The sequence below is a fragment of the Fomitiporia mediterranea genome (assembly GCF_000271605.1).
Source record: "Fomitiporia mediterranea MF3/22 unplaced genomic scaffold FOMMEscaffold_16, whole genome shotgun sequence".
Lineage (NCBI taxonomy): Eukaryota > Fungi > Basidiomycota > Agaricomycetes > Hymenochaetales > Hymenochaetaceae > Fomitiporia > Fomitiporia mediterranea.
The window spans coordinates 1,124,939-1,150,550 of NW_006760401.1; the positions used below are offsets into that span (position 1 = coordinate 1,124,939).

At 47.3% G+C, this 25,612-nt stretch overlaps 11 protein-coding genes across 11 annotated transcripts; 7 read left to right on the forward strand and 4 right to left on the reverse strand.

Moving 5' to 3' along the window:
- Positions 1 to 2,662: 2,662 nt before the first annotated feature.
- Positions 2,663 to 4,601, forward strand: FOMMEDRAFT_31912 (uncharacterized protein; the record flags this gene model as incomplete). Its single annotated transcript, XM_007271182.1, has 9 exons — positions 2,663 to 2,954; positions 3,012 to 3,125; positions 3,177 to 3,362; positions 3,487 to 3,636; positions 3,687 to 3,745; positions 3,843 to 3,881; positions 3,930 to 4,121; positions 4,191 to 4,282; positions 4,346 to 4,601. 9 exons carry the CDS (start codon positions 2,663 to 2,665, stop codon positions 4,599 to 4,601), a joined length of 1,380 nt encoding a protein of 459 aa, XP_007271244.1.
- Positions 4,602 to 5,930: 1,329 nt separating this feature from the next.
- Positions 5,931 to 6,646, forward strand: FOMMEDRAFT_23718 (uncharacterized protein). The gene is made up of 2 exons (XM_007271169.1): positions 5,931 to 6,130; positions 6,180 to 6,646. Exons 1-2 carry the CDS (start codon positions 6,007 to 6,009, stop codon positions 6,455 to 6,457), a joined length of 402 nt encoding a protein of 133 aa, XP_007271231.1. The 5' UTR covers positions 5,931 to 6,006; the 3' UTR covers positions 6,458 to 6,646.
- A 233-nt stretch (positions 6,647 to 6,879) lies between these two features.
- Positions 6,880 to 8,718, forward strand: FOMMEDRAFT_171096 (AAA-domain-containing protein; the record flags this gene model as incomplete). The annotated part of the gene is made up of 9 exons (XM_007271309.1): positions 6,880 to 6,922; positions 6,981 to 7,003; positions 7,060 to 7,083; positions 7,141 to 7,252; positions 7,309 to 7,362; positions 7,428 to 7,809; positions 7,868 to 8,024; positions 8,084 to 8,263; positions 8,344 to 8,718. The coding sequence occupies 9 exons, from the start codon at positions 6,880 to 6,882 to the stop codon at positions 8,479 to 8,481; spliced, it is 1,113 nt and encodes a 370-aa protein (XP_007271371.1). The 3' UTR covers positions 8,482 to 8,718.
- Positions 8,719 to 8,973: 255 nt separating this feature from the next.
- Positions 8,974 to 9,574, reverse strand: FOMMEDRAFT_23720 (uncharacterized protein). Its single transcript, XM_007271170.1, has 2 exons — positions 9,105 to 9,574; positions 8,974 to 9,033 (listed from the first exon to the last, which is right to left on the reverse strand). The coding sequence occupies exon 1, from the start codon at positions 9,546 to 9,548 to the stop codon at positions 9,105 to 9,107; it is 444 nt and encodes a 147-aa protein (XP_007271232.1). The 5' UTR covers positions 9,549 to 9,574; the 3' UTR covers positions 8,974 to 9,033.
- A 615-nt stretch (positions 9,575 to 10,189) lies between these two features.
- FOMMEDRAFT_171097 (uncharacterized protein) lies at positions 10,190 to 11,531 on the reverse strand (the record flags this gene model as incomplete). Its single annotated transcript, XM_007271310.1, has 1 exon — positions 10,190 to 11,531. The coding sequence occupies one exon, from the start codon at positions 11,529 to 11,531 to the stop codon at positions 10,302 to 10,304; it is 1,230 nt and encodes a 409-aa protein (XP_007271372.1). The 3' UTR covers positions 10,190 to 10,301.
- Positions 11,532 to 11,915: 384 nt separating this feature from the next.
- On the forward strand, positions 11,916 to 13,632 carry FOMMEDRAFT_137083 (PQ-loop-domain-containing protein; the record flags this gene model as incomplete). Its single annotated transcript, XM_007271311.1, has 10 exons — positions 11,916 to 11,942; positions 12,011 to 12,036; positions 12,180 to 12,292; positions 12,354 to 12,376; positions 12,434 to 12,460; positions 12,523 to 12,958; positions 13,146 to 13,169; positions 13,268 to 13,411; positions 13,480 to 13,511; positions 13,564 to 13,632. The coding sequence occupies 10 exons, from the start codon at positions 11,916 to 11,918 to the stop codon at positions 13,630 to 13,632; spliced, it is 921 nt and encodes a 306-aa protein (XP_007271373.1).
- A 1,046-nt stretch (positions 13,633 to 14,678) lies between these two features.
- FOMMEDRAFT_137084 (uncharacterized protein) lies at positions 14,679 to 17,149 on the forward strand (the record flags this gene model as incomplete). The annotated part of the gene is made up of 2 exons (XM_007271312.1): positions 14,679 to 16,592; positions 16,652 to 17,149. 2 exons carry the CDS (start codon positions 14,679 to 14,681, stop codon positions 17,147 to 17,149), a joined length of 2,412 nt encoding a protein of 803 aa, XP_007271374.1.
- Positions 17,150 to 18,391: 1,242 nt separating this feature from the next.
- On the forward strand, positions 18,392 to 19,573 carry FOMMEDRAFT_143259 (uncharacterized protein). Its single transcript, XM_007271313.1, has one exon. The coding sequence runs from the start codon at positions 18,489 to 18,491 to the stop codon at positions 19,446 to 19,448; it is 960 nt and encodes a 319-aa protein (XP_007271375.1). The 5' UTR covers positions 18,392 to 18,488; the 3' UTR covers positions 19,449 to 19,573.
- A 424-nt stretch (positions 19,574 to 19,997) lies between these two features.
- On the forward strand, positions 19,998 to 23,363 carry FOMMEDRAFT_23726 (uncharacterized protein). The gene is made up of 2 exons (XM_007271171.1): positions 19,998 to 20,278; positions 20,328 to 23,363. Exons 1-2 carry the CDS (start codon positions 20,151 to 20,153, stop codon positions 22,804 to 22,806), a joined length of 2,607 nt encoding a protein of 868 aa, XP_007271233.1. The 5' UTR covers positions 19,998 to 20,150; the 3' UTR covers positions 22,807 to 23,363.
- Positions 23,364 to 24,029: 666 nt separating this feature from the next.
- FOMMEDRAFT_161867 (uncharacterized protein) lies at positions 24,030 to 24,276 on the reverse strand (the record flags this gene model as incomplete). Its single annotated transcript, XM_007271314.1, has 2 exons — positions 24,030 to 24,152; positions 24,217 to 24,276. 2 exons carry the CDS (start codon positions 24,274 to 24,276, stop codon positions 24,030 to 24,032), a joined length of 183 nt encoding a protein of 60 aa, XP_007271376.1.
- Positions 24,277 to 24,473: 197 nt separating this feature from the next.
- On the reverse strand, positions 24,474 to 25,603 carry FOMMEDRAFT_161868 (uncharacterized protein; the record flags this gene model as incomplete). Its single annotated transcript, XM_007271315.1, has 6 exons — positions 24,474 to 24,627; positions 24,684 to 24,810; positions 24,889 to 25,015; positions 25,090 to 25,132; positions 25,217 to 25,357; positions 25,413 to 25,603. 6 exons carry the CDS (start codon positions 25,601 to 25,603, stop codon positions 24,474 to 24,476), a joined length of 783 nt encoding a protein of 260 aa, XP_007271377.1.
- Between the last annotated feature and the right edge of the window lie 9 nt (positions 25,604 to 25,612).

Below are 25,612 nucleotides of genomic sequence, written 5' to 3' on the forward strand. Positions count from 1 at the left end.
TCAATTACAAGCAAAGTATAATTGTAATTTTGAATTGTAATTAATATATAAGTACATTATTACATTACATTTGCTATTATTAATTACATTTGTTGCGACTTTTTCGTGATGTCACCCATTGGTATTTATCATAACTTATCCGACCTTTGTTGGAGACTGATACAAGTACTTATTGCAATTTGTTGTTAAAAGCAATTAGAGAGGACTCTCATCTAGCAAGTTATATGATGGAAGGTATTTTATGTGCTGTTCCTTGTGGATTGGTGCCAAAGCCATTGAGGCCTATTTGTGAAAAACGCTGTGATTCGTCTCATTTCTTAAGTAAATACAAAAAAAATACTCACTTATACACTTCATATGTTGCCAGGGGCCCGAATATCCAAGGTCCCTCGTTCATCACGAAAAAGTCGTAACAAATGTATTTAATAATAGCAAAAGTAAACTAATAAAATGATTTCATAAGCATTACATTCTAAAATAATACTTGTATTTCACTTGTAATGTAATTATAATGATTGTATATAAATGTAAGAAATATACAAAGTTTCTATTAAACTACAAACATGTTTTAGAGTAAGTAAGCTTACTAATAGTATTATTACAACATTACATGTGAGGTACAAGTACTCAACTCCTATTATAATATGCTAAAATTATATTATAAGTTATTTGTAACAATAGTTGATTGATTATAATAGTCATAAAAGTAATATGTTGTGCTTGTAAGTTAATTACAATACTTTTAGTAAGATAATATACAATTATATATATTAATAATGTTAACAATCACTCTGTCAGACTTATAATATAATTTGTTTTTACCTTTAAACAATATATCGAAGTGATTACATAATCGAGTACCAAAGATCGAGAGCATATAATGACGCACTTGCTCTCGTCACTCCTTTTCCTCCTACCTCCATCATCTCCCCAACCCTCTTCCCCCAACGCTATGTCGTCTCTTTTGTCCTCTCCAGGCCAGTCCTCTGCCTACAAGCATCCTCCAGCAGGCACACTGCCTGCAACTGCCTAGACAACAAAGGTCGCTGGATTCGTCTCTCTAATCTGCCACTGCAATGCCTGCGCTGAGCCTCAGATCTTGTGACAACACGGCCGAGCTGGCTACACAGTCCTTCAGCGTAAAGCGTAAGTAGCCAGTCCACTTCATAATAACTCGCACAATAGTTGCTCATCCCTCTCCTCCCAACTTCTTGTCTCCCTTTCATCCCTCCCGCTCCTCGCTTTGCCTCTCCTTCGTTGTCCTCCTTTTTATTATGCTCGCCTTCTTTTTTGCATTCGCATTCGCACATCCACATTGTTGACCGACTTCTTCAATAATTCCATGCATTCGTGTACTTCTTCCCGCTCAGCAACGCAAGCAACAATCGGTGAGTACGCGCTCGCGACAATGTCCATGTATTACCACTCCTCAGGCGCAATCCTCTCTCTGACCCCCCGCACACTCTCCTTCCACACTTACCATCCTATGCTTGACATCACCCTCGATGGGCCCACGCCGTGTGCATTTATATACCCCAGTGCCGTCCATGACACCATTTTGAATAACAGAAGCAGTAGCCACCGCTCACCTCTCCTGAGCCAAGTCCGCCCGCACCACCCACTTCATCCTCTCCCTTCGAGCCAGAACGTCCTAGAGATACACCTTCGAAGTCATCCACAACTATTACTGAGTTCACTGCACCTCCGATTGCGCGTCGCGTCGTAGCTAGAGCATGCAACGTGCTTGCACAGACACGTTTCCCCTGCAGCCCAAATTAGCTCGCTCAACGCTCCGGATCTCAACCTGTATGCACCACTCACACTTGCTGCACGCTGTCACAGTACGTCCACCTTTTATCTCCTATTGTCACTTGCTAACTACTCTAAACCTGTCTAACAGGCGCAGCCTCAACCTCCACAACCCGCTCAACCTCATCCCACACACACACGCAATTTGACTCACAGGTCCTGAGTGACGACCAAACGTAGTGACGAAGACTACATCAAACGGCCCAAGGATGTGTTCATCCTTTTCTGACACGAATTCTACTCACGAAAGAACAAGGCAGAGGCTGCTGCTGGTGCAGGGGTTAGAACTGTAGAAATAATGTATCATTTATTATTTTGTATTAAATAATTAAATATAATTATATTTTATTAATTATTTGATAAAAAATTGTATCTGAAGCAAAAGGAAGCGATTCAAACGCTTGTAATGACTTATAAGCATTATAAGCAGATATTATAATTTCTCAAATAAATAAGTATGTCTTAGTCTTGTAATCTTAGAAAGTGTTATAATCACTTTTATAACTTGACAATTTATAAAATTATAATGGAAATTGCCAAGTTTTAAAAGTATTCTTACTTACTTATCTAACATTGTACTGTCATTACTTAACCCCCCAGGAAGATTATAAGTAATTGGACAAATTTTATAAAATATATAAAATATGCAAGATTACAAGCAAGTATAATACTTAAGACTTTTTCGTGATGTTACTCTTTCTGTTCTGCATTAAGCAATATTTGAATAGCCTAACTAACAAAAGTACAAACATGGCAATGTTCCGGTCGTACCGTGGTCTAAACGACGGTGCGGAGTCGAGACGTTTCTCGATGGAAACATTACATTCACCCAGAGGGTCCGCCATATTACCTGATGGAAAGGTGTGATGGACAAAGGTTTACCTATTTGACGGAAGCCGATATCCAGGACAGATCTGTCCTGGAGGAAGTTGACGCCTTCATGAATGAAGTTGAGAGACATGCAGCAAGTTTCAATTGGGGTCGAGATATCCCGGAAAATGTTGAGGTTGTTCTCGAGATTGAAGAGGATGGGTGGAGCTACTACATGGTTGACTTGGAGCAACGTTGTGTCTTCTGGCTTCATGAGTACGATATCAGCAATGCACTGGGTGAAGGTTTTGGCGTTGGATCAATCGATCATTTTCGTAAGTAAATGGTTCTGCCCTCGAAAAATAAATTACGTATCTGTCTTCTATGGTTAGGTAGCGAGTTAGATTTTGAGTTTTGGCAGCATATCGAATACTTCCCTAACCACCGCAAGCTTTACCCCGATGTTTTCAACGAAGTGATGGGAATACTTAATTATTGGATAATAGGTATGGTTTGGTGCTCTTGAAAGCCGTTTCTCCGATCATATAAGTTTTTAGATATCAAGATTTACGTCGACTCTGCCACACCATACGATGCTGACGACTTTGCCTCGCTCGTAACATCAGTCGAGCATTTACAGTGTTTGTATTTGGCCATCCTTGCACTGACAATCAATTTTGAGTTAAATTCCTATTTAGCAGTCTACGACTCTGGTTACTGTGCCTATGCCATTGCAAGTATTGGTGAGGTTCTGTCCATTTTGCCTTTTATTTGACGTTTTGATTCTGGTAACAGGACGTATAATGAGTATTATTTGTTTGTAATTGCCTTGGAGTATAATCAAAACACTAACTGATATTACTTTAGACAATGAGCGATATTTAAACTTTCATGGCTTCAACGGTGCTCGCCTTACGACCTCGCAGAGTGTGCGAGGGATCATTCCGAAACAACGATCAACACTTATCAAGTGTCTATCTCCTTTACTATTCTTTTCTCCGGAGGCCCATATTTCTGGTGAATAACTTGTTCTAAAATGCTTTTCAACACTCATTCAATGTGATCAGACCTTGAACTATTACATGTGGATGGCTTCATAAGGGACCGTACATGGAAGAAATATCGGGTATGTGATAGGCATTTATACAGTGGACTTTGTTCACCCAGTCTTTCTTGGTCTCGTCCATCTTCATTGCTTTGACACTTTGAATTATCCATTTCAGAACAAGCTTGAGAGAGATTGGGAGGCATTTGTGCTCACAGTCAGTTTGAAGAATTTCTTCACATGATTAATGTTTAACAATGATCAGTCCACAGTTCTGCTAAACGCGAATGTCGCTCTGCTCAGCACGCCAATTATTTTCTCAGATAACGGAAATGCAGGCTTATCGGCATCACCAGCCGCCGTGGCAAGTCAAGTCTCCGTAATTGCAAGCATTGCAAGTATCATCATTGGGCTCTTCCTCGTGCGGCAGACTCGTGGCGACAACGTATACAATACCGTGTGTATTACCATTATTTACTATGTTCACATTCAGTCTCATCTAGAATTATGTGTTTTCTTTACACAGTATACTTATCTTAGCGGTAGAAAACACGAGCAACGTGGGCTTGAGACAATAGCAATCCAATACAGTTTGCCTTATGCTCTACTTATGTGGGGGTATGTTCTCTTTCTAAGAACCTGTTTCTTCTTCTTTTGTGCTGAGCTCCGATCACTTTCCAGCATAATTGCATTCTTGACTGCAATTGCAATTGCCTGCTTCTTCAGAATTGATAATAGTACACCAGGCTTTGCTGCACAAATAATTTATGCTGTATCATGGCTCTTCACTATTCCCCTCATCCTTTGGACTGCACTTACTGTCTGGGAGACGAACAATCGGACACACTTGTCTGAGCTCCTCTCGACTCTCTGGCAGAAATGGAAATATATTAATTGGAAGGGGCAGGGGAGATTGTCTGGATTTGGTGCATATTAGGAGACGTTGAGGCAAACTAGTCAGTAGAGATAGAATGAGTATCTGTAACCTGATAGCAACCCAGACCAACCAGCAGCAAGCCAGCTCAACTAGTAATTCTGGCAGAGTTGAAGCTCCCAACAATTGTAATCAGTATGTATAAGAGAAGAACGGAGACATTTTGATTTGCATCCAGTAGCAGCCGTGTGAGCAGTACTTTGGGTCGCTGGCAAAACGTCTGAGAGCACCTAATCCGGTAATACCCGAGCCAGCCTCATGTTAGCGTTAATATTACTGGAGGTTAGATAGTGACACTAGTTGAGGCACCGACCAACCCCCGTGTGGAGAAGGTTTCATAAACGAATCGGGCTTAATACACGCATTCCGAGGGATAAGGAGGTATTCCGCCTGCCCACGGGGCAAATGGGGCCAAGTGCCATCGGAATCAAACCTCCGTTACTTCCCGTTTCTTGGCGATGATTCATTGTGGTCTTGGTCTTTGTGCAGGTCCAAGTTGGTGAGTTAGTGGTTAAGCGCACGAGTCATTTTTGCTGTGGGTCCCTATAATAAATAAATAGCCAGATACAAACACGTGCACTGCTGCGCACGGATTTTGTTTCGTATGTATCAAACTCTTAAAGGATTGGATATCCCGAGCCTGAGCTGCTTTGTAGATTGTTTTAGAAGGTGATAGACAGATGAGTATGATTGATTGATGCCGAGACAGAGAACGACGGGTCCACCGTCTGACCGATTGCGAAGTCGCTTCGTGGAGGGTCATAGGTTGGAACTTGAGTGACCGAATGAAGGCAGAATTACCATAAACAGACACCAGGCGCTTAGAGTCGTACAAATCATTCCGACACGACCGCACGAATTCCGGGCTGTAGCTTTGCTCTCGAAAATCCGAATTGCCCTGCTGCAGCTGCTTGTAAATGTGCATTGACTGACGGGGAGACTTTGGCCTTGGAATTTCGCATTGACTCATAATGCACAGGATTACTCCATGCTTGAGTCACGGCGACCTTTGTTACGAGTTGATCCAATCAACCGAAATATTGGTACAGTGACCCGGCGGGATGAGGGTAATTGGCCTGCCGATGATGACATTCAATAACATTCTATGGGCCAAGAGACTCGCTCCGAGGAACAACTAATTCGTGACAGGGGATTGAGGTTCCTCCAGCCTTGAACGACATGCAAAACATGAAAGTAGCGCCCGGCTTTAAAGTTCGGCAAATGAAAGCGGTGCTGGAATCAAGGCGGCAACGTAGAAGTGATGCCGACGGGACGACGACCATCTTGCCAAGAGGTCTGATAGGCTATAAGTAAGAGTGTGGCTCCTTCCTAACGCACCACCAGAACCCGTTGACTATTTAACCCACAATTATTTTTCCATCCGCAACTATTCTGCCCGCCAAAATCCATGGCACCAATCTTTGACCAGACCTCGCGTACATCCTCGAAACGTGCTGCCAAACTCGTCAGCCGCGACAATGAAGACGGTGGTATGAATGGGTCAACAAAGATCGGGATTGCCATCGGTCTGAGTAAGTGATTCTGCGTTGCCTACAGTCGATGTAACTGACTCGTTGCTAGTCTGTTTCTTCACACTGCTGATCAGCTTTTGGTACATCGCCAACCGTCGAAGGAGTGTACGTCAACCTACAGCCGACGACACATTTAACCAAGAGACATTGAGTCGTTGGGTTGACACCGCCGCGCGCCCTACGCGCTCATCGACGAGCCGCCTCAATTACGCGCACGAGCGTCGCGCGTCGAACAGCACATTCGCGACAATGACGACATATCCCACCGTGAAAGACGAGTACGAGCTCACGCGCCCACCTCAAGCACATACTGCCGCGCACTTATAACGCAATCCTCACGCGTCGTACCACATCTTCGTAGATGCACCACACTGCACGCTGCTATTCATCATGTTTTCGCAATTTCATGCTCTTTCTCGTTCGGACGGAAATGCCAGTCTTTAGGGCCCGTCTTGTTTCGTGTTTTCTGCCTCATGTCGCCTCACGTAATGTCTGTAATGAGTATCTCACACCCGCAAACGCCTGTAATAGATATATACCTGTACAAGCGGCATACCTGTAGCTTTCGATTCCATTTTCTTATGAGTGGCGATTGCTCGTTGAAGTGCGTGAATTATTAGATGAAATAAACAGCGTTGCTGGACAAGAGGCGCTGGGAGCGGCTCGAAAGTCACGTGGCTTACGGACGGAAGAGAGCGGACGACGGACACGACGCATACGTTGTCCTCCCTCCTTGTTTACCACTCACCATGTCTGGCTCAAATGTTATGACCAAGAAGATGGCATTTGAGAGTACGTAAAATGCGACCTATTATTATGGATATTTGTCTGAACATGTCGATCTTTCCAGTTGCAATGCTCATCGCGTCTCAAGTGAGCACGCATGTGTTTTCTGTCCACATAAGATTTCTGATATTTCATGTTGTAAGGTAGCAGCGTACTATACTGTAAAAGTGAGTATCTTAACGTAAAAATGTCCTTCTTTATACTGATTTGTTTTCCGTGCAAAGTGGATAATGGAATCTATGGGTCCTGGTGGCGAGCGCAAATCAGCCAAGGCGAGAAATGGAGATATTCTGAAGCGCCTCGGGCACAAGGACTTGAAACTAACAGAATATGAAGGTGCGTCCCCCGATGTGTCTCTTCCAATATGCGTGTTAGCTGACGGTCTGCAACAGAGGCTATTGCTGCAGAAGTCATCCACCCTGATGACATTGACGTCCGGTTTAGTGGTGCGTTCGAAGTTGTTCTGTTCTGCAAAGTAGAAATCACACTTAGCGCTGGGCTTGCGTAACAGACATAGGAGGACTAGACTCGATCGTCTCTTCCTTACGCGAATCCGTAATATACCCTCTCGTTTATCCCTCACTGTTTTCCTCGTCTTCGTCGCTACTCAGCGCACCGAAAGGTGTGCTCCTTTACGGCCCGCCCGGTTGTGGAAAGACGATGCTAGCCCGGGCACTCGCCAAAGAAAGCAACGCAACTTTCATAAACATCGCCGTCTCCTCACTTACCAACAAATGGTACGGCGAATCTAACAAGCTGATCGCCGGATTGTTCGGTCTCGCTCGAAAAGTACAACCAAGTATCATATTCATCGACGAAATTGATTCATTTTTGCGAACGCGGAGTCAAGGTGATCATGAAGTGACAGCCATGATGAAGGCGGAGTTCATGACGTGCGTTCTTGCTCCTTTCTTGTTATTAAGTTGTCGGGATTGACATAGTTGGAAACAGCCTATGGGATGGTCTACTATCTGCCTCGGACCGAATACTCGTTCTCGGCGCAACGAACCGACCAGCCGACATTGACGCAGCAATTCTTCGGCGAATGCCAAAGCGATACCCCGTTGGCTTACCAGACAAGCAACAACGATTAAATATTCTTAATCTTGTCCGTAATTTCCTTATGTTTCATGGTTCAGTAGGTTGTTCTAACTTTTTATTGCGCAGATGCTCAAGGGAGCAGAGCTAGCACCGAACTTCCCCTTAAACCTCCTCGCCGAGCAAACAGCCGGTCTCTCCGGTTCGGATCTCAAAGAGCTCTGTCGAGAAGCAGCGATGATCCCTGTACGCGAGTTCCTGAAAGCGGCAGGTGGCGATCGAGAAGTGCTGGAGCAGAGTCGAGAAGAAGTACGCCACCTCTACCTCCAGTCCATTTCAGAATACTGTTACTAATTTGAGGATATTGGCTGTACTAACCAATATAATAGGGTTTCTCATACCGACCATTAGAAATCACGGATTTCTTCGCGAAAGACGGGAGCGGCGCCGCAACACCAATACCAGCATTAGCGAATGGACATGTAAATGGGACAGACGACGGGCTTAATCTTCCTATATCGGATTAGGATAGCCTTAGTCGTTCTCCTTTTTTCATTCATCAGAGTCCTTTCTATTTGCGAGTGCACTGACCATGCTCGCATTTCTTTCATATTGACAAACTAATATATTGCCTTGTCCATTCTCTTGGAACCTTCGTTTCACATACACACTCATAATACATTCTCGACATTAGCTTCTAACTAGAGCACACAGAATTGTATCGCTTTCTTTGCCAGCTATCTTACATGTACTCGTGTTAACAGCACCGAACTTTTGAATCAAAGGTTGTGAGTGCTTGCATTTGAATTTGAGGACGTGTAACTATATCAAAAGTAGGATATTCTAATGACTCTCGAAAGAAGCTGAGTAGCCAAATTAGAGAACTTGACGGCTATAAAGATACACAGGGATACAAATCAAACCGGAGTTGACGAGCATCGTTTTGTAATAATGAGTAGAGGTATAGTTGATGTAAGTGTAAAAATAATAAAGGCAGAGGTGGTGTCTGATCCAGATGACTCGGAACTTGCTGTGTGAAGTGTGTATAAGGAGCAAGTATTTGCATTGGGTTGAAAGGACTATATGCATGAACAGAGAGCAATGAGTTTTGATATATATCTTTCCAGTTCCAGGAAACCTTACAACGTACCTACACCCTTATTTTTCCGTTTTCTCCCTTCCTTCCCGCACACCTCCTCTTCCTACACATCTCCAACATCAAGATCCTCACCCTGCAAACAACCCTCTCAAACTGCCTATCAAGCACCCTCCTCAGCGGAAAGAGACAGTATTTCCCAAACGTACGACCTGGTCCAGGAAGGTCATCTGTCGTCGCGTTCCTACTTAATTCTGATTCCAATTCCGAGTCCGAATAGCCATCGAAACAAGAGCAAGAGCAGGAGTGTGTGCATGGGCAGGAGTAGATGGTTGAGTATGAGTACAGTGAGGTAGAATCGGGTTGAATATGCGAGGAAGAGGAAGAGTCTTCTTCTGCTTCCCTCCATTGAGAATGAGAGTGGATATTCAAGTTGACAGTAGTCGAAGCTCGGTCGCGTTGGGCTGGGTAGCCTGTATAGACGTACACTTCTTCCATGGTGAAACGTGAACGTAGAATGGGACAAGAAAGACTAGGAACCAACAGGACAGAACGAAAACGAAATTCAGTGACCCCAGGTTGATACAACCCGTAATGACATTTATACTCACCGAGTCGCCCCTCCCTCCGTCAGACTCACAAACGTCCGAAAACCAGTCCTACTAGGCCCATAGACCAGTCCAGCGCTTAACAAAATAATATTCTCAGCTGTGCAAAATGCGCATGTATCCAGCACGCGCTTGTACGTGTAACTTTACATGCGTACTAGTCGAGGGCCTCGAGGCTGTGCGAAATACCTCACTTTCCGAATGAATATTGATCTCTGGACCGTCCGAGCACTGATCTATATCATCTAACTCTTGCCGGTTGCTCGAACAACCATGGTGGAGCAGTGTGCAGTATCTCACTTCATTAGACAGGGGCGAAAATAAATGTCAGAACAATGCTTTGGCAAGTCGGTGGCAGTGGTAATTATCCTCACATTCTGTAATAGTCTTCAAGCAGCAAGACAACGCCTTGATGCGCTGAATCAAAGTCGAGTATGAGTCCAGGGCGTATAGGAGTATGTATGAGATCCACAGCACCCTTTATAGAAACAAACACAACGTGTGATATGGTATATTGCTGTTGTGGTAGTAACACAAGGTACAGATACAATCTATCAAGATAACCATTTCGAATCAGCGCAGTCCTGGTACACATTAGACTAGGAAATAGTCCACCCTATCACACCTCATATCCTCATGTCCCTCACGTATTCAAATACGCAAGTAACCTCTTCCTCCCATCCTCCTCCCTCTTCCTAACACGTTCAAACCCCCTCCTCCCTCTCCCCATAAGCTTCTTCACCCTTCTTTGCTCCTCACTTGCACGTATATGTGCTGCGAGTGCAGCTTGGCTGTGCGTCACGCGCTTGACAGGTTCGCGATGGATACCTGTGCCGATGGTCTTTGCTTTAAGCCCTATTCCGAGTTTGTCGGATTTGAGGATGGTTGGGAGGGGAGTTAGGAGGGCGTGTGGGGAGTGGTCTATGTCGTTATTGGATATTGATAAGGTTGCTGTGCGTATGGACTGCACGGATCGGTTAGTGAAGGTATCGCCCAGCTCGGGACTCTCGTCGTCTAATCCAGTTAGGTCGATGATCTCGTTTTCGTCGACAGTGGCGTCCACTACTTCCTGCTTCACCGCTTTAACCTCCTCAACTTCGCCATCGTCATCAACACCCCCATTTCTTCCAACTTCCCTCTCCTTTCCCTTCACAGAGTATCCAAGTCCAGCCCGATTCCTCGAGGCCCGTCCAAGCGCCTCACCCTCTTCCCACCCGCTCTTCTGTAACATCTCAAAGCCTTTATTACTCGGACCGATCGCAATCCAAACCGGTGGGGTGTATTTTTGTTCTGTTGGTAAGGGAGGTGGATCTCGAGCTAGGATGTCTGCGAGTGTTGGCGTTGGTGCTCTAGGTGAGGTTGTTCCCGACCCGGTAGGAGATTGCGAGGATGAACTGCCTGGGTGGTTGTTGGTGCTGCTGCTGGATGCTTCCAAGGCACGTGAAATGAACCAGTTGTTTCGATCCCTCTTGATGAGTTTCCTCTCTTTCTCTCGAGCGTCGCGGGCAAGTGGGGGTGTTGGACTCTGATTCGTAGGAGTAACACTCCTCGATGTCCCAATCGGAGTCTTCCTCGCAAGTGACTTGTACCATCCACCAATACTCTCTATCCCTTCTTCTCGCCGTCCTCCAGCATGTCTAGCCTTCTCGTCTAGTAGTGAACTCGAAGAACCCCACTCGTTATAGTCTATAGTAGCGGCGACGAACATTGGTGGATGCGTAACACGCTTGCTCGAACCAAAGGGTTTCTCAGTAAGCCATGGATCTGCTTGGTCGTGAGCTTCTACATCGTATTGTCCTGTCTCTACTTCGAGCCGTTCGCGGTCTTCTTCTGGGTTGTAGGTTGAGAGGATGTGGTGTGCGACTGTGGCCATGGTTGGCTGTCGAAAAGCAAGGAAGTCAAGTCTGTAGACTCTGTACTTCACTGTTCCCAAATTACCAATGTCGGTGAAATGACTCTTTGATGACATAATCCACGATGTAGTCAGCAGCAAAGGTATCACGAGACGCAAAGTGCGCCAGATTCAGATTGGCCCGTTGATTGGTGCATTCGGCCCTCCCAACTAACAAGACCGATCTGCTCCGCTCTTCTTCTCTTTTCACCTTTCTTTTTTCCACTCCACCATCTCTCTCGACGCCCTTCAAGGTGTCTTAAAAAAGGCCTCCTAGTGCCTCTCTGGTTTGCTTCAAAAGTCTCTAGAACGATAAAACCCAAAGAGAATAAAACAGAAAGGAAAAGAAGATAACGATAGACAAGAATGGGAAATGAAGAATTGAGTAGTGCTGTACGTGTTTCCCCTCTTCTGCCCAGGAGGACAGGATGTTTACCTTATGTCGTTTCTCCTCGGAATAGTTTGGTTGGGTATCCATAGCATGCTGGTACGCTCATAACTCTAATGTTATGTCCACCTTCCATTCATTAATGACTTAAACTTAATCTATGCATTTGTGTATGCCTAATGTTCATTGTCCGTTGCTTCATCCCTTCTCCCGTGAATTTCGGGACGCCAAACGACATGCAGGATTGTGGTCTACTCGCCCCAAATATGGGAAAACTACCAGCTTCAATCTGGGGAGGGACTGAGCGTTGCGTTCGTTGTTGTCTGGCTCCTCGGAGATTTGTGTAACCTTGTTGGTAAGTTCTGCTTTGCTCCCTAAGATGGAACATAATGTTAAGCCATGTTCGTGATTTGTAGGAGCTTCAATGGCGGGTCTACAGGTAATCAAAGGGTTAAGTTTCGTTTCCTCAGGATGATGTTGATATATGCGCATATAGGCAACAGTCATCATAATTGCGATCTATGTATGTTGTCTTATCTCCGTTTCTCGATAATATTCGAACTCATTCACGATTTCCTTGGCCAGTATTCGCTCTGCGACGTGATCCTTCTTGTGCAGATATACTATTACCGATACAAGAGTCGTGCACGACGAATAGTTCCTGCACCCAGGGTAGTCTTGCACACAGAAGACAGGGAGCGAGCGCCGCTCCTCGGATCGCGCGTCTACGAAGACGATTGCACTTCGCAGAAAACCACAGCTTCGACGGCAGGAGAGGGTAAGAATGAAGACAAGTGGTACGGAAGAGCGGCACTCCGTTATTTACTCGCGCTTCTTTTTGTATTTGGTGTGGGGACAGCAGCGTGGGGGATCAGCTGGCGATATGGGGTTGGAGTTGGGGATGGTGGTGGAGGGGGACATGAGGGCGCGGGCGCCGGACGAGGTGCAGGGCCGGCGAGAGAGAAGGATGTGATTGAGTGGAGGAGCCAGGTTATTGGGTGGACGAGTGCCGTTTTGTATCGTGAGTACGAATGCCTCTTGGGATTATTTACTCTTTTTCGTGTATTTCGAATCAGCGTGGTGTGTGCTTGCCGAAGCGCAGGAGCACACCATTGTCGCCGTTGAAGCTTGAGCTTGTTTCTCGTCCTTCTTTGTTATTTATTCATTGATGGGGAAGAACTGACTGTTTGGGTTGCTTTATTTCACAGTGGGCTCGCGGATACCTCAGATCTGTACGTACTGCGTCGTGCCTTTCTTCCCGTGCTTCTTCATTGATTGACCCGTTATCCGAAACTCTGATTACTACAAAATGCCGGATTTCTCCCTCCAGTGAAAAACACGAAAACACGGTGCGAGGGACTGTCACTGGCACTGTTCATGTTTTCTATTGCGGGCAATGTGACATACGTGTTGTCGATATGCACTGCGTCAATGGGCGCTCGGCATCTCATTGCGAATGCGTCGTGGCTTGCAGGTGGGTGTCGTTTCGATAAGATGAAACGCCGCACTTACTGTTACTTATACAAACGTCCGATGGTGCAGGGAGCGGGTTGACTGTGTTCCTGGATGTATTTGTGAGTAAAGGTTGTTCCCGCGTCGAGTGTGCAGAGTGCTAATTTATTACAGGTGTTGTGCCAGTTCTTCTACTTCCGTCGGGAGGATGCAGGGTACTTGAGAGCTGAGATGCCAGAGTAAGATATGCCATGGCCATGATTGAATGTGGATTGGTAGATAGACGCATGTGTGCGATCGATAAGAGTTGCTTCAGTGAATATATGCGCGTATATGCGTTACCCGTGCGAATGTTTCCGTCGTCCCATTCAGTCCAGACGATCTCACTCTTTACGCCCGAGCCCGTCTCTCTTGCGTCGACCACATCATCGCACGCGTTGCTCAGCTCGCCGCTGGTTCTAGCATGTCATTTGTGTGTTCTCGTGGCCGCGTCGGGGGGAGACGCAGAGGGCACGACGGAGAAAAGGAGGCAGAAGAGCACACGGGCCAAAGTACTCGAGGCATCGGGTAGGACCTCGTGTCCTTCAGCGAGGCAGAGGCGACTGCCTCGTGTCCGACGACATCTCCCAAGAACTACTGCTCTGCCAGCCTCGTGCTTGCCGCCAGCCATCTCCTCCATCCAGACCTGCCCTTTCAATGCTCTCTCTCTCCAGCACAACATCTTTCATCAGTGCCCCAACTCCCCGCGACTTTCTTATAGTCCCGGTGTGCCACTCTCTGCTCGTCTTTCTCCTCCACTCGTGAGGATAGATAGCAAGCACTGCTGTTTCTCGCTGCGCTGCTGAAGGTGAGCCCCGTGCTGCCAGTTATATGTGCCGAGCTGCCTTGTGTTCCTAAATTTTCCATTTTCCTGCATTCTGCGTTTCTTGTTTGTTGTCGCTCCTCAGGCCCGGCCTCGTGCTCCCACTCGTTTCCGGTCGGTCAGTGCGCGAGGCAACAGCCAACGGCAGCACACTCTCCGCCCTGCCACACAGTAGCCCATACAGCACGCCATCCATTTCCCTTTCACCTTCCCTTTCCTCTTCCCTGCCTCCTCCATCTCTTTTAAGCCGCCCTCCATTGCACACAGGACGTGAACTTGTCCCTCGACGCCCCCCACTTCGGCCCTGCGGCACATATCAGGACACCTGACACAATCGGCCGTGTGCATGCACCGGCACAGCTCCGCTGCAAGTGCTGCTGCGATTACTACTACTACTGCACACGCCCCCGCCGAGGCAGTCAATAACATGCGCGCAATTCCGCCCACATACTTCAGACCGTCATCTCCCCACGGCTCGCGTGCGTCAACCTCTCATCCTGCGATGCCCACCGCCGTACCGCTTCCGCGGGAGCTTCAAGTCCCGTCTATGCGCTCGAGTGCGTCGAGTGCTGCGAGTTACCGATCAGACAAAGGCTGTGAGAAAGAAAGGGAAGGGCAAAAGAGGACTAGCAGTATTCCAATGGCTCCGGCTATGGTGAGAGGTGAGAGCAGCAATAGCAGCAGCTCGGGCAGCTCGCGGGGTTACGGCCCGAGTGCGACGACGTACTATAGGGATCGGGAGGATCAGCAGCACCCACAACGACAGCGCAGGTCGTCGACCTCGGCCTCGAACTCAACGGCGCCTTCTTCGGTGCCTTCGTCATCTCCCTCACGAACACGTTCCCGACGTCAGTCCATTAATCAGGGCTCTAATCCATATCCGGCCTCACGCAGAGAAAGGTCCTCCGGCAATGATGCACATGCAAATTCGATACCACATCTGCGCGAAGCACTAAGCACGCTCGAATCGCAGATGGCTAGTTTGCAATTTGAGCGGAAGAAGCTCGAGACGCGTCTGGAGAATGCCGTTAGGAGGCAATCGCCCATACAGCGGATACCGGGAGAGCTTCTTGGCTCGATCTTTGAGATTGGTGTGCATCGTGCTTCTGGAGCGGAGGATGCTCTATTGCTTTCAACGCTGATGCGTGTGTGTAAGCACTGGACCGACGTTGCGCTGAATACGCCTGTGCTTTGGTCGAAGATTGTGATTGATACGCCTGCGAGTCTCCCGAAGGCGCGGCGCAAGCTTGCACGTTCCCGCGCCGTCCCACTGGATATTACGATTCAGTTTGGACCCTCAGTGGACCCGGAGGCTCCCGTTCGTGGAGGACAGGGTGGATATGGCCAGGCGGTGATTGAGACCGTTGTACATGCGATGGACTTGCTTCAGCCGGCAATCTGGCGTTGGCGATCGTTCCGCCTCGCAGTCCCGACTCACGCACATGCCGCAGCTGCATTATCCCAATGCACCGAGGCCGCTCCAATACTCGAAGTCCTTGCCGTACAGGTGCACCATGTTATGAACGATGCCGGGCGCTCATCGCGTTCGCTCCGGCAGGCTCCTTTAAGTCTGAACGCGTTCATGGACGACGATGCGGACGCTCAGCTTTTCGGTGGGCAAGTTCCACGACTACGCGTATGTGCGCTCACGTCGTTCGATGCTGGGTGGGGCGGGCCAATCATGCGTGGATTGACGGTACTGAGACTTGGTGGGTTCTGGAACGGTGCTGCGCCGAGGATGCGGACACTCATTGATGTGTTACGCGCGTGTCCTGAGCTTGAGGAACTTTCACTAAGGAATATGTCGGATGTTGAAGGGGAGATGGGAAACGAGAGCTGTGCGTGCTTTGACTTTGATGGGCAACTTAAGTCTACGAGATCGCATTCGCATTCACGGTCTGCTCACTCGCACTCGCACTCCCATTCGCATTCATTGTACCCACGAGAGTCGGATATGGTACACCTTCCGCGTCTTAGACGCGCGTCGTTCTACTATTCGGGCGTGGTACGCACCGCAGGACTCCTCGCACAGATGTCCTTCCCCGCACTCGAACGGCTAGAGTTATCCTACCTCGACAACATCACACCCGTTCTTACACACTTAAAGCGTCAGGCCTGTTCACCTCCGTTAGGCTTTACCGGGGACTCAGCAGAATGGGTAGTGAGAGACGGGAGATATGATGGGGGGATGCGGATGAGGACTGGTTTACCGTTGGTAACTCTGAGGATTGAGAGTTGTTTATTTAATGAGCTGAAGCTTGTGAGGCTTTTGAGACGCTTGCCGACGATTAGGAAGCTTGAGCTTGTGGATGTTGAGGATGTGTCGGCGAGTTTCCTGAATGTGCGTTCCGCTATTCCTTCCATCCTATTTGACCTACATTGACAATGAAATCAATACAGGGCCTTTCCACACCACAATCCACCCACTCCCATTCACATCAAGCACCACAATCATCTCAATCATCTCAAACACAACAAGAATGGATCTGCCCACTCCTCGACACGCTCAACTTCGACGGATGCAGTAGCTTACCATGGGACGCGCTTCGGGCAGTCGTAGAAGCGCGTTTACCAGCTTCTACGAGTGCTGGTGCGAGGCTATTAGGTCCTGCTGCGCGGTCGTCTGTTGGGAGTTTGAGCAGTGCGTCGGGGTATGCTGCTCATCAAACGCAACGTACATCGTCGTCTTCTTCGCTTAATGCGAGTGCGAGGATGAGTCGAGCGGGTAGCACGAGTGGAGTAGATGGAGGGCCGACGAGACTTCGTACTCTTGATTTGACACGGTGCCCGCAGATAAGTAAAGAGATGATTGCGTGGTTGAGGATGTATGTTGACGAGGTGAGGGTGAGGTGTGAGGCGGAGCAGACGTATTGGGGTGAGTTCGGGTTCTCGGAGTAGGAATCCAGGATGTTTTTGGTTGGGTTGGTTGGTTTGGTGCAGGAATCGAGTCCCAGGCCCGCAAGAGTCGTGTACGATGCCGATGGTTTCTCGTTCGTTCGAGTTTTGGTTCTTTGGTTAGCTTGTCGCGAAGTCGGAAGTTGGAAGTGAAAGTGGAAATGAAACGAATGTCTTTTTTTACGCTAAATTCTTCTTGCATGTGAACAACTGTTTTTTCTTTATTCTTCATCTTGGCATGGTTCGATGGTTTGCTTCACAACGAATGTTTTTCAATCAACGTGTTCTTCCTTCTTGCACAACATAGATTTCTTTGTTTTTCTTTCTTTCTTTCTTCCAATGTTTCAATGTGCACAAGTATTTAGTATTTTGTAATTCAAGGTTTTGTATGTATTTTTTTTTCTTTCAAGGGATCCGTCATTAACTTTTCACTTCTTTTCTTGCATTCATGTCTGTAAGTATGTTTGTATGTTCTAGCTTGCTCCTGTGGAGTAACAACAAATTTCTTTTTCGAGTCTATAGGTGTTTAATATCTTGTATACAATTACTATCGATTAGAACTTGGATTTGTAGTGCTTTAAATCTTTTCCTTGTAATTCTAGGGCACGTGCATTGATAGGCAGTATTGAGAGAAACAACTCGAACAGAACCGAGAGCAGGTCATAATGTTCTGAGATTCATAAGTAAACTTGAATTTAATTTCTTGCATAGTCAGAAGTTATTCTTCTTGGACAGGGCAGAAAGAGCTGAGTGTAGCTTGTAAATAATAAAATTAGTATGTTTATTTGATTTGAAGAAGACTCAAACGATCAAACACGCACGAGCGTTGCCTGTTCAAGCACCTGGTCCGTGCGCGCTTTTGCATTCCCTTATAATCTGCACGTTATACACGATAACACCTCATACTTACCTTGACGGCGCATCCTCCTTCATGTCTTGGGGATGTGGACCATGGGTACTTTCCATAGCACGGCGACCCTGTCCACAGAGAGGGCCTGTGGCTTGTATACGGTTTATGCCGTATGCACTGTCTTAATATTTTCCTGTCCCACTTCGGCCCTCGGGCTGGGTGGGCTCTTTTTTGGTTCCTTTGAGGTTCTAACCCTAACCTTATTCAATGTATCTACAAAAGAAGAAGTTTGCTTATGAATATATCCGTATTTGATTGATATTGCGTTTGTGCGATTCGCTCCGAGGACAAGGACACCGTTACGTCCGCGCGCTTTTCGTACACATCTTCACCGGCCGTCACGGCGACCCTAAAGCTTCCCTGCTGTTTGTCGTGCTACGCTAGACTTAAGACCGCACTTACGACCCTTCAAGACTTCAATTTTCCATCACCATGGCTCATTCTTATTACTCGCCACGTCCTGTACGACGACACTCGTTCTCAGACATGTCTCCTTCTCCTATAGACGATGAACTTTCTGGCGACTTGGAACAGTCAATTTTCATATTTCCTAGTCCAAGGATAGGATCAGAACCGCCGAGTCCGTTATCTATCCCTACGGATGTGAGCTTCCCTACTACTACCAGTACGGCGGAGAGGAGAGGGCGACGAACAAGTAGTGTGAGTGGTATCTCGGAGTGGGCAACGTTCTCTGGGAGGAGTGTTAGCGCGGACACGTCTCTGCGTTCACCGATTGTTGAGGTATGGGAGATGTCGGACGAAGCAGAACACGAACACGAGGATTCATCGAGAGGTGAAGATACAACTGCTCATACACCTTCAAATGCCCCTAGTCGATTGCAACTATATCAACAACGATATCCACTCGGCAGGCAACCTTTCCCGAATACATTCACGTATTCCGATGGGCGGTTCCAACTACGTCGTGGACGGAAGGAAAGCTGCGTATCGACAAAGACTGGTCAAGATAGTCTTGCTTCACTAGTAGTATCCTTATCGGCACATGATGCACCTGCTGCTCCCGCACGTCCTACACCGTATCGTCTCCCTTTACTCGCATTTTTCTCGTCACTACTCGTTATAGACGATACGACTCTACACCTCCTCACTCGTCCTTCCCATCCGCACACCTCACCTCTCTTTCCCGGATCACGATTACACTCGATCGACGACAATGACACCATCCTTGACGAAAAGCACGTTCTATTCGAGTCACCTTCAGCGGCTCTGAAAGCAGGAATAGAAGTAGCAACCGATCCATCCATCACACGAGAGTCTATCTTCGCTTTACCGTTACCTGCTCTAAAGTTCACGTACATTTGGGATCTGGTGGCGGGTGTATGTAGGGCCAGCGTTCCGAGGAAGATGCGATTGCCAGCTAGAGCTTCTTAATCGATTACTGCCTTTTCCCTATTCTACTGCAGCTTCTTGCATTAATTTTGTTGCTTTGGAACACTTCATATAAACTGCATGGTTTAACTTTTTTTCGTAGTTCTTTCATTCTTTCATTAACACCCCTCACTGTATATTATTCACGTTGTAGAACAAGTACATGTGCATTAATGGGTCTTTTAAAATATTGCAGTCTTTGTGTAAATTTTTCCCGGTGTAATTCGTCCGATTACGTTGGGGATCCTGTATGTATGCTATGCACAACGAAATCCGTCTGGGACGTATCTGTAGGAACATTTCGGTTTTCAACAACTCATTTTAGTCTAGGGTCGTTGTTAGATAGTGTATTTCATATCATCCCTTCCGCTTCAACGCGTCCTCATGATAAAGTCAATGAATTAGCTTGTTAACTTCGAGGTGTTCCGTACTTGCGTGAGTGAATATGAGTGAGGGATATTCGGAGAGCGCCGGATCTGCTTAGTCATCGTGTTGTAAGCGGTTGCAGTCTTGACCTTTGCTCCGGTCGCTTCCTTTCCTTTCCTGTGACACAACCCCCACTCTCTTCTCCCCACCCGCTTTATTTGCCACTCAACGTCCGTCGTCCACGACTGAACGCAGTACAGTCGAGATAGGTCGGCGACAGCGACCACCTCTACCCTAATCACTTAGAAAATCAATTCCATAAAACAGTAGGTCGCGACGATGGCCCAGACGTACTTACCACTACGTCAGAAGACCGCGTCGCCGGTGTCTTCTCCCACCCTTGAGGTCGCGGAGAAGCAATTTAATGCGGAGGACGTACAGGAGGCTTTTATTAAACAGAAGAAAAGGTGAGTTTTATGATATCCTGGAGAGACCGCTGGTCTGACGCGGTTGTAGTCTCATCCAAGCCATCGACGACTCCAAGGTTATCTTGGGCGATGTTCGCGAGTTCAACAAGGACGGTTGGATTTTCCGTTACCCGACCTTCCGCCATGAATCCTTTGAATCCTCGCCATCGCAAACGCAAAAGCGTCCGTCGGTTATGCGACGCTCGATGACTTTCTTGGATGACCCAAAGAGCGAAACTAAAGTCGTTCTTAAGAAAACGATGCGGCCTGGCCAGGCTCGCTCTGTGTCGTTGGCATCAGTTAAGGATGCTATGGACGAAGAGAAAGAAGACGATGAAGAATTGGACACCGCTCGTCTCGTTCCGTCCAAGAGCGACCTTGATTTCCATGTCTTGCGCCTCGACCTCAAGATGGGTCCGCACGGCTCATCTGCAACGGCCGCTTCTCTCGTTTCGCAGCTCGAAAAGTCATCCATTGCCAATTTGCTCGAAGACAGAATTGACGCGTCGCTCAAGCATATTGACAAGTTGCGCGTTCGTGTGGAGGACACTTCGTCGAAAGTTCTTGTGACTGGAGACCTCAACGCAGGGAAGTCTACTCTTGTCAATGCGATTCTCCGACGCGAGGTCATGCCTGTGGATCAGCAGCCCTGCACGACTGCCTTCTGCGAGGTTCACGATGCAGCGGAGAACGACGGAAAGGAGGAAGTTCATGTCCTCACAGTCACGGACGCAAGCAAATACTCACCGAAAGACGAGTCCTCGTTTACGCGCATGTCTATTGATGACCTTGATGATCTCATCTCGGACAACGAAGATAGCCAACAAATGGTGAAGGTCTATATCAATGATCCTCGCCAGGCGGCTGAGTCGTTCCTCAACAATGGTATTGCTGACATCTCACTCATCGATGCACCCGGTCTCAACCGTGATAGCGTCAAGACGACTGCGCTGTTCGCCCGTCAGGAAGAGATTGATGTCGTTGTTTTCGTCGTCTCTGCTGAGAACCACTTCACTCTTTCGGCAAGGGAGTTCCTTGAGACAGCAAGCCGGGAAAAGGCATACCTATTCATCGTCGTTAATAAGTTCGAGGGTATTCGCAACAAGGATAAATGCAAGCGTCGGGTCCTTGAACAGATTAAGGAGCTTAGTCCCCGTACGTATGAAGATAACGGAGACCTCGTCCATTTCGTCGATTCGGCTTCCGTACTTGGCGTGAACCCCGCAAACCCGGCGTTCAAATCACTCGAGTCGTCCTTGCGCTCCTTCGTGCTCCTCAAGAGATCAAAGTCGAAACTTCACCCAGCTGCGACATATCTCACGCATTTGCTTTCTGATGTCGATCTTCTTGCGGGTGCCAATGCTATCCTTGCGAAGGCGGAGCTTGAGAAGGCAAGGGATGATCTTAGCCGGGCTAGGCCAGTATTGGAGAAGATGAAGAATGGCCGTTCTGGTCTTGAGGAGAGCCTGGAACAAGTCGAAGATGACAAGACTGCTGGTGCTAGCCGTATGACAACAGACAAACTCTCGCATGCACTCGATCGTGTAGGTTCTGGCGAGCTAGCCGTTGGGGACGCGCTTGTGACCATGCCATCTTACCCCGGTATTCTTCGTATCTGGGAATACGTCCATGACGTCCGAAAGGCACTACTCGCGAGTCTTGATGCTGCAGTTAAACTTGCAGAAGACGAGGCTCGTGTATTGACTGGTGATGGCGTGAAGGATATTTCAGCGCTCGGTGATCGCTTCCTGCCTGAAGGCGTTCAACGTTCTCGTAGGGTGTTCATGCCCGAGGCAATGTTTGCGCGTCACCGTTCTTCGAGGAACGGTAAAGCCCGTCGTGGTTCAAGTGGTGCAATTGTTGCGGGCGGCGTGTACGGACTTGGTATTGGTCTTTCTCAACGATCCGAGTTGCTTGAGCCCTCAGTACTCGACATCATCGACTTCACTCATTATTACAACGAGTACTTCGGTGACAAGGAATCAAAGGATCTCGTCGTTTCGGAGAAAGATGACGAAAGTGTAATAAGCGCACTCAGCGTCATGTCCCTAGCGCTCGGTGGATTAAGCATGGTCGGCGGCAAAGCACTCGGCATAACCAGCATCATCGAAGGCGCAGCTCGTCTTTCAGAGTTCTTCGGTAACGAGAAAGCAAGGAAATGGGCTGCACCCGTTCTTGGTGCAGTGACAATCGGCCTTGGTGTATACCTTATTATCGAACTTCCAAGTAGCGTTCCACGTACGGTTGGTCGACGTGTCCGTGCCTCGCTCGTACACCCAGATGAATCGGGTGTGACGTTCGTTGGCGTACATTCCGCTCGTATATCGCGCGAGACGCGTAAGGTATTGAGACTTGCAGCGTACGAACAGCGTGAACGGTTCCGACAAACTATGGAGACTAGTGAGAAGGAGGTGCAGACTGCTGAGCGGTTAGAATGCCAGGCAGAGAAAGCTCTTGCCTGGTTTGGTGATGTGCAAGATCGCACTGGGAACGTACGTGCGGAAGTCGAGGCCATCGGCGAGCTCTGAGGGAAGGGATTCTGGATTTCGACTTCATAAGTATCCATGCAACGATTTCAACGCTCACCTTGCGGTTTTATTCTTTATCAGTAATTCTTCACTCTTCAACTTCCCTTTACTGCTCCACCAAATCAAATTACATTGCATTTTCTCCGACTTGCAATTTTTTCTTTCTTTCAAAAGTTATCCCATTCTTCGAAGCAAGTCAGGGGCGTTTCAAATTCAACTTTCAATATACAGTACGATATTTACTTTATTTTCTTCGTCCATGCACCGTAAAATGGTTTTAAACGCTCCTTTTTCTTCCTTTTTTAAACCCCTTTATCCTCACTCACCCCTGCTCATTCATTCTACTTTACTTTAGAGTGGGGAGGGAAGAGGAGGAAACGGGAAATGAAACGAAATGTGCTCTCTTGCGTCGTGCTGTTATGTCAGACATGGACAGACGCTCAGTGCACGCGAGTATGTTGCTCTGTAATGAATTGATAGATGAATAGCTACTATAGGCATGCAATTGTGTTTCCAGTTTATTCGACGACATAAATATCCAACAAGATAACAGTAACACTCTGTGGTTGGAGGTCTGACAAGGTCTTCGTAGAGTAGAGAAATGATTGGCATACAAAATTACTGTTGGTAGGTCAGAGTCTGCTTAAGAATGACCCAGTCTCGACGAACAAGAACGATATCAGTGTTACTAACAATATTAATGGATACGATCTGTATACATTGTATGATCATAGATAGAAGTTAGAACGGAGATGGGTTATTGGGTATCATGATTGTACAATTGTATAGAAGTCTCCTGCCAATACAACTTTTCAAAAGAGCCACCTCTACTAATAAGAATAATAATAGTCCTACAATACAGAACAATCTCAAAAATGATCCAATGACTTATACCAGGCAACCCATACTCTTTGTGTCTGTTTGCATTATAAGTTGGGCTGTCTTGGGTCTTTTCGAGTCAACAACTATCATTACTGGAGGGAAGGATATAAGGATATATAGCGGTGGAGAATAGAGGGTATAGGTTATGTATACATATATGTTACAGTGTATGGCCGAGCGAGCCTATTCACAAGGACTGCTGTCAAACATAAACTTACTTATATTTTTTTAATCTTGAGCGGAGTTAAGTCATTGACGGAAACGAAAATATAGCAATCTCAGCTAGGGAAATTCTCCTTGTCAAGCTCGTCGAATATACGTCAACGTTGGCACAATGAAAGCTAGACGATTGGAATTCGACACTGCCCTTCTGCTGAGACCACTGAGGGCATGCGGTGGAGAGCGGCGTGTCCAAGTCCGGGCTGCTGAATTTGGTGGTGAGACTTCGGTGAGGTGAGAATGTCCTGTCCGGGCCAAATATGTTCAGGACCAAGAACTCGAAGTGAAGAGCTCGTCGGAGATACATACAGTATGCCAAGCAAGAGAAACGGAGGTATCATGACGTTGCAGACAGTTAGCCGTAGACATTGAGAGGCAGTGAGAGTGAGAATGCAAAAGTGTGTCTGAATCCGAGCCGAGTCCCCACATAAAGTTAGACAGCAGAGGATCTCCAAGCTCCCAGCGAAGTCTGCTGTATTATAAGCATCTGAGCTGCCGAGTACCGACTCTCACTGATCGAGAACGCTCCAGTCCGGTTTGAAATATCCTGTTCTTGTTAGGATTGATTAAACAGCCGTGGATTTGTGGTCCGATGATGACATGGCAGGGCCCTTCTGTATGATACGGATCTGCAGAGAAGAACTTCGTCCAGTTGGCCAGCAGTACGAGACGGACAGCTCGTCGTCATGCCTTCCCAACTTTTCTTGACAAGACATGTCTCTTTGAGCGAAGGTCCGAATACGAGGCAACGAGGCAGCTTATAGTAAAGCAATTACTTTCCCTTCCGCACTGCTGGGTGAGCCGGCACGCACTCAGGCGCTTCCCACACAGCGATGCCGAAGTATGCCCTGAACATCAATCGACGCGAGGCGAGCGAAAGATTCGTAACTGCCGGAAGTACATCTTCGATTTTCAATTACGATCATCAAATACGAGCGGGATTGAGATGCTCTCAAAGTTCCAGTACGAACGTGTATTCACCTCGTTGTTGAGTTGGTGTCTTCGGTGTTGAAGGAAAATATACTTGGAAGAAAAGCCGCAATGCCAGCGTAAGTGACATTTGTCCTTGAAATGGTCGTACCTTGTTCTTCCTTGGGACGCCGAAGTGCTAAATTAGTTGCAATAGGCGTTCTTTTTCAATTTACCCTGAGAAACCGTCAGTTATTTCTAGGTGTCCCAAACCTTCCGTAAATGTTCCGCAAACAAGGATGTTCCGGAACCGATACTGTAACGGCTTGTCGATTTACTCCTTTTTTCTTTGAAGGAACAGGAAAGGAAAAGAAAAATAGAGTTGTCTGCTCCAAGTCACCATGTGGAATGTTGCCAACAGCCTGTGATACTGCGCTTGATTGATTCCACAAGCCTGAGAGACGCCGCAGTAAGCGACAAACATATGTGTTTAGCGACTGTCTTGCATGGCGACGATCGCAGCCATCCAAGACCCGAGAATCTGAGAAAGTGGACGAGTGAACGAACGATTCTAGGAGAAGGTCGGACGGCAAGACCTCGATGTCGTTCCGGTGACGTGAGGAATCGTAAAGTGCGGGCGGTCGAGATGAGGCTTCTTGAAATCTTTTTGTACCTGGGATGGTGAACTGACGAATTGGTGTGGTGGCTTCGGGTCCCTTGCCAACGCAGTGCGATGAATTGAGAAACGCATCAAGCACCAGCGATCTCGCCAATTTGTGTTCCGCATGGGTCTGAT